The sequence below is a fragment of the Rhineura floridana genome, chromosome 6 (genome assembly GCF_030035675.1).
Source record: "Rhineura floridana isolate rRhiFlo1 chromosome 6, rRhiFlo1.hap2, whole genome shotgun sequence".
Lineage (NCBI taxonomy): Eukaryota > Metazoa > Chordata > Lepidosauria > Squamata > Rhineuridae > Rhineura > Rhineura floridana.
In genome coordinates this window covers 92,519,180-92,525,594 of record NC_084485.1, presented here as the reverse complement: position 1 = coordinate 92,525,594, position 6,415 = coordinate 92,519,180, and the positions used below count along the sequence as shown (strand labels likewise).

Below are 6,415 nucleotides of genomic sequence, written 5' to 3'. Positions count from 1 at the left end.
TCACTACATCTCTATAGTGGAAAAGGTGGCACTTGGTCAATTTAGGGTTGCCTCTGAGAATATGTCAATCGCCTCTCCACACTGAGTGGAATACAGGGGAAGGGGGGGTCTAAAGGGAGAGTGCTTCTGAGCATAGACAGAGTGTAAGCTTTTTTTATTTTATTTTAAAGAACATCTGATTTTACACACACACCCCAATTTGCAATCTCCTGTTTGGGTAGCTACCAAGATGAAATTCTGGCTAACCTGGAAATTCCAACTGAATTTTTGCCTGTCATCACCTGTTACAACTCAGCCTAGCTCAGCAACCCAGAAACAGAGCTTAATCAGTCAAAAGGCCCATCTCGTCTGTCCATCATCCTGTTCTCACTGTGGCCAACGAGATGCCGATGGAAAGCTTGCAAGCAGGACCTGAGTGCAACCGTGCTGTTCCTATCTGCGATTCCCAGCAACTGGTATTCAGAGGCATACTGCCTCCAACGGTGTTGGTAGCACACAGCAGCCGAGAGCACTCTTGCCTCTTTAAGAACTCTCTTCTTTAAATAGCTAACCATCCCTGCCTATCTCGCTCTTTTCTGAGTATTGCGTTTAATTGCAACCCGTTTTCAACCATGTCACTTTCTTAACATCGTCTAGTACAGGTACTGAAATAACCATAGACTCATCAAACCATTTGAAGATCTGTCAGTGACAAACAGGCCTAAACTTTCGGGATGAAGTGAAAGCCGCCATAGGCCGTAGAAATAAGAAATAGGTAGATCACTCCATTGGTGGAGGATTTAACTTTTTGATATCTTTGGTCCCTATCCTCCCCCTCCCCCTTAAGTGAGAGCTGCACGTAGAAAACAATGAAGAATTCCAGGTTTTTCACATAGCTGTAATTGGGCGACAGCATGTCTACACCACCACCCCAAAAAAGTTAGCAAAGGCTTGTAACTCAGACTTTAATTTGTGTTGGAAATTTAGTTTCGTTGGGGTTTTATGCATTTAAAAGCACAATACACCTGCATAAAGCCTGTGGTGCGCACACTGGTCGTTGGGAGTGGACCTGAGAGGGTAACGCTAGTAGTTTGGTATTATTGCAATCTGGCCGGTGTTTTGAATGGGAAACTTGGGGCTAGAAATCCAAACAACCACAGTACCACCTCCAGCCTGCAATGTTAACAGTGGGCTATACTGCAGGGCTCTTATAAACCACTCTCTCCATCTGGGCTTTCGACCAAGGACACCCCTTTGGGTGGATGGTGCTGCCCATTCACAGGTATTCTAAAATACTGGTTTCAAAACCCTACCTTACCCTACCTACGTCTTCTCTTCATATTTATTTATTTATTGTACTTATATACAGCCCCATAGCCGAAGCTCTCTGGGCGGTTTACAGTAACTAAAAACATTAAAACAAATATACAAATTTAAAAACACATCTTTTAAAAACAATTTAAAACACAATTTAAAAATTTTAAACAATTTAAAACACATGCTAAAATGCCTGGGAGACGAGGAAGGTCTTGACCTGGTGCCAAAAAGATAACAGTGTTGGCGCCAGGCGCACATCGTCAGGGAGATCATTCCATAATTTGGGGGCCACCACTGAGAAGGCCTTCTCCTTTGTTGCCAGACTCCCAGCTTCCCATGGAGTAGGTACCCGGAGAAGGGCCTTTGATGTCGAGCGTAGTGTATGGGTGGGTTCATATCGGGAGAGGTGTTCCATCAGGTATTGTGGTCTCAAGCCGTGTAAGGCTTTATAGGTTAAAACCAGCACCTTGAATCGAGCTCAGAAACATACAGGCTGCCAATGCAAGCGGGCCAGAATCGGTTTTATGTGTTCGGACCGTCTGTTCCCTGTTACCAATCTGGCTGCTGCATTTTGCACAAGCGGCAGTTTCCGAACCGTCTTCAAAGGCAGCCCCACGTAGAGTGCATTGCAGTAATCTAATTTGGAGGTTACCAGAGCATGGACAACTGAAGCCAGGTTATCCCTGTCCAGATAGGGACGTAGTTGGGCCACCAACCGTAGTTGGTGCCACCGTGAGCCTCAAGTGACAGAGATGGTTCTAGGAGAACCCCCAAGCTATGAACCTGCTCCTTCAGGGGGAGTGCCACCCCATCCGGGACAGGTTGAACATCTACCATCTGGTCAGAAGAACCACCCACTAGCAGCATCTCAGTCTTGTCTGGATTAAACCTGTTTATTAGCCCTCATCCAGTCTATTTCAGCACTTTGACAGCCTCACCTGATGAAGATGAAAAGGAGAAATAGAGCTGCGTGTCATCAGCATACTGATGCAACACACTCCAAAGCTCCGGATGACCACACCCAACAGTTTCATGTAGATGTTGAACAGCATGGGAGACAGAACAGACCCCTGTGGAGCCCCATACTGGAGAGTCCAGGGTGGCGAGCAACTCAAGCACCACCGCAATGCAGTACCTTCCACTCCCAACTCAGCCAGTTTCTCTCCCTTCCCACCCCCCGAAACTTTTTTTAAACCCTCAAAAAAATGTCTGTGAATCGACATGAAAGGAGCATCGCTGTTTTTAAACCTTGTCATCTTCTTTATGGCGAAAGCCCTTTGTACTTTGCACTGAAAGTCAAAATAGAACATTTTAAATGGAAGCAGAAATATGTGTGTGTGTCTGTCATGACGTTTGATTCTAGCTCATCTATGGGCTCTCGTGCGCGCGCAAGCAGGAAACAGCCGTGACAAGTAAAGGGGACCACATCCTTTGTTTTTCCGAGTGCGCTTGCGTAATCCTGCCCTTCGGTGACGTACATTACACGCGCCCGCTCTCAGTGAGCTTTCTGTGCGCAGTGCATGCTGGTTTCTCGGCGGGCCGGTGGGCACCTGGGACATGGCGAGCGATTTCTATTTGCGTTATTACGTTGGGCACAAGGGCAAGTTCGGACACGAGTTTCTCGAGTTTGAGTTCCGTCCTGACGGTGAGGTTCACATTTTTCGGTTGGGGAGGAAGCAGAAAGGCAGGCAGGGACACAACTCACCGGCAACATCGGGCCTGGTGGGACGTCGGGTCAAAGGAGAGTTGCATCAGGGAGGGAGGAAGGGACTTCGCGCCAGGAAGCAGAGGAAATCGGCTGGGGAAGAACATACCTGAGGATGCATGTCTGGCAGTATGGGAGACGGGATGACGTTCTTGGGGAGGCCTACATTTGAGGGGTTGGGCTGTGGTAGCCTGTCATCTGAAGGCCCTAATGGGCTAAAGTCCCAGAGTTGGATGGAGGAGTTGTAGGTCATCTAGTCCTGCCCGTGCAGAAGTTACTTGTATGGCATTAAAACTAATGACACAATTGGTGCAGGGGTGCTGGAATCAGATCTTTCTGGGGGCTCGGGAACGCCATGATGCAGAAACAGGTACTGCGAAGGTGGAAGGAAGACAAAGGGAGTAAAGGATGAAGTGGAGATAGGGAGGTGGGAGGAAAACATCTGTTCAGCTTGAAGGCAGAGAGTTGCTGATCTGTCTGCCCTCCTCTGTTGGCTGGTCCAGGAGGGAGCAAGTCACTCCTAATGGTGGTCCAGAACAGTTCCCTTGGTCAGGAGCTGAGGAAAGCTGAATAGAAAGAAGCTTAGAAGCCATCAGTCTTTAAAAGGTACTGGGCAATAATAATCACCCAGGTTTGATCCATTCCATTCCTTAGTCTCTTGGATTATAGAACACAGACAAGGCTTTGCTGACGCAAACAGGAAACAGTTGTAAAGGAAGCCCAAGTTATGCATTGCCTTGCTATTTTGTGTAATTCTGAATGAAATATTCTCCATTTCAACAGGCAAACTGAGATATGCAAACAACAGCAATTATAAAAATGATGTTATGATCAGAAAAGAGGTAAGTTGTCTGTGTTAAAGTTATTTATTGAATTTATATAGCTGCCCTAATTCATAAGTTCTCTGGGCCACTTACAATACAGATACAACAATTAAAACATAAAACTATCAAAATATAGATTTTAATTAAAACACACGTTTGTGAAAGTTACATAAGTAATAAAAATAAAGCATGTGTACTTTATCTGTATTTTTGTGATTTAGAGCTACCAGTGGATGTCTAAGCTTACATAACTGCAGGTCATGAAAGTTTGCCTGTTAGTTTCTTTGACTACGTTTCTTATGTTCCTAACTGTAGAGCTGTGGAACCTCTTTTAGCTGTATTCTTGAAAGTTGGCCTGTACGTAGTGCAACTGTCTTAATGTAGCTAGTAATATTTTAACTTTTTGTTTCTCTCTACACATCTCAAGTGTATGCATTTAGATAGCAGGAAACCTGCAAACTACAAATAATGCCGTAAATAATCTGTCTGTTTTCCCAAAGTTACATCTAGCATTCACTATACAAATTCATTTATCAATGCAAATGTTTTCCCCTATAATTGCTCAGCTCATTCTGAATTATTCCAGTGGATAGTGAAGAGTGTACTTCGGCAAAAATAGAAGGCAGTAGGTAAATGGCACATGCACACATTTTTATTCCTGTAGTAGACTTTAAGTTTTAACTAATATTTACATGCTGCTTTTAGGCCTACGTACACAAAAGTGTAATGGAGGAGCTAAAGAGGATAATTGATGACAGTGAAATTACGAAAGAAGATGATGCATTATGGCCTCCCCCTGACAGAGTTGGTCGGCAGGTTAGCAAATTTCCTACTTTCCATACAAATGTTTTAAGTTGACCGTGTATGTAGCTCAATGTGTAAACTTGTAGCTGCTACAGTTTCTAAAAACAGATGGATTGAAATCTTAGACCAAAGTTTGGTGAACAGAGTATCTTGTTGTAAACTATGAGTAGATCTTGAAAGACTTTTGAGATAAGGGAATTCAAAATGAGAATTAGGGATTGTAATATATATGAAATGGTGAAATGGTCATTTTGTTATTGATCTATTTTCTAGGAGCTTGAAATTGTAATCGGTGATGAACATATTTCTTTTACCACATCAAAAATTGGTTCTCTTATTGATGTAAATCAGTCCAAGTAAGTGCTCTTTGAAGAGTAAATGAATTATTTTATTGATTAGCTACTATGGCTATTGCAATGCTGTTTTTCAAGAAGGCTTTTGTCTCTATTCACTTAGATAGTGGTGTTAAGTGTTTTGATATGATTTCTTTCTAAGACTACAGACTGAAACATGTGCTCCTTCAATCCTGTGGCATCAAGATTCTTGCCCAAATTTATATTCTCATTATAGAATGTAGAATTTTGAAGTTCTCTTGTTCAGCATTGAGAAAGTAGTTCTGGGCTGCTGAATCTCATTCTCTTGTACATTTAACAGAATGGCCCATCATCACAAGATTGTTTTGTTTTCCTATACCTATCTGTATGATGTACAATTTTATAAATAATCTTCCAAAAATCTACAGTTGGGTATTCTTAAAACATATATTTGCAATCCTAACAATACCTGAAAGTCAGTACAATGTCCCCAAGTGAATATGCTTATGCCAAGCCTGATAATGTGTTTTTCCCTCAGAGGCTCTATGTAACTCTCTCTAGTGAGACCAGGAACTAGGCTTTGTCTAGGGATCATAAAGACTGTGCAAATAGCAACAAAAGGATACAGTAAGAGAGGAGCTTGAGAGAGAGGTGGTACAGAAGCAGTGCAAGTCTGCTCCAGCTGCCTTGTTTTAGGTGTCTAACTGCTACACCGCTGATCTGGCTGAGCTGGAAATACAGTTGTGCTATTGATTTTTGTTAATGAGAATTTAACTAAATGTGAACAATAGCAAATGGAGTTGGTCTCAGCCATGACATTTCATTATTTGCTCACTCATTTAACTCATTCTACCCTGATGACAACCCTTTTGTAAAATAACACCTTGCTAAAACCTCAGACTGGTTTATCTCCAGCTACTAAAAGCCAGCCAAATAAGTCTTGTAGTACTTCCAAATGATGCTTGAGTTTTGATAGGTGGCTAGGAAATTCTCTTACTGAGTTAATGAAACAGTTGACCACTTTGGACATGTAAAGATATTTAATATCTTTTTTGTTTTTCCTTCTGCACTCTAGGGATCCAGAAGGTCTAAGAGTGTTTTACTACCTTGTCCAGGACCTCAAGTGTCTAGTCTTCAGTCTCATTGGATTACACTTCAAGATTAAGCCAATTTAAATTGTGTGGATTTAAGTTTGTACTGTAAATTTTCTTTGGGTGGGGTCACTTTTCATTCCTTATCTCTTGTGACTTTTATGTATGTCAGATTTTTTACTGAGTGAATTTAATAAATGCTAAAAAGCTTTTCTCTTTTTATTTAGAAAGTGCTTGTAATCAAGTCTGAACTTTTGTGGGATGGGGCATTAAGATTGTTAAGTATGGCTGGCATAATTTCTGCTAGGTAACACAGTGGGAGGGTCAACACCACAATAACTTGGACACTGATAAGCATCCCTTAAACCTCTGCATTTGTTA

At 42.3% G+C, this 6,415-nt stretch overlaps 1 protein-coding gene across 2 annotated transcripts; it reads left to right on the top strand.

Annotated features, from left to right (window-relative positions):
- The first annotated feature begins 2,751 nt into the window (after positions 1–2,751).
- MAGOH (mago homolog, exon junction complex subunit) lies at positions 2,752–6,264 on the top strand. 2 transcript variants are annotated; one of them, XM_061630475.1, is made up of 5 exons: positions 2,752–2,941; positions 3,785–3,843; positions 4,531–4,641; positions 4,903–4,985; positions 6,019–6,264. In XM_061630475.1, exons 1-5 carry the CDS (start codon positions 2,854–2,856, stop codon positions 6,116–6,118), a joined length of 441 nt encoding a protein of 146 aa, XP_061486459.1. In that variant the 5' UTR covers positions 2,752–2,853; the 3' UTR covers positions 6,119–6,264. The 2 variants fall into 2 exon arrangements, with proteins under 2 accessions (XP_061486459.1, XP_061486460.1); XM_061630476.1 differs by lacking the exon at positions 2,752–2,941 and adding an exon at positions 3,101–3,130.
- Positions 6,265–6,415: the final 151 nt, after the last annotated feature.

Bases quoted from the DNA above. Each gene is read 5' to 3' on its own strand.
- MAGOH (XM_061630475.1), top strand. From the start codon at position 2,854: ATGGCGAGCGATTTCTATTTGCGTTATTACGTTGGGCACAAGGGCAAG. The intron at 2,942-3,784 runs GTGAGGTTCACA...CCATTTCAACAG, and splicing joins GTTTGAGTTCCGTCCTGACG to GCAAACTGAGATATGCAAAC. The intron at 4,986-6,018 runs GTAAGTGCTCTT...TCTGCACTCTAG, and splicing joins ATTGATGTAAATCAGTCCAA to GGATCCAGAAGGTCTAAGAG.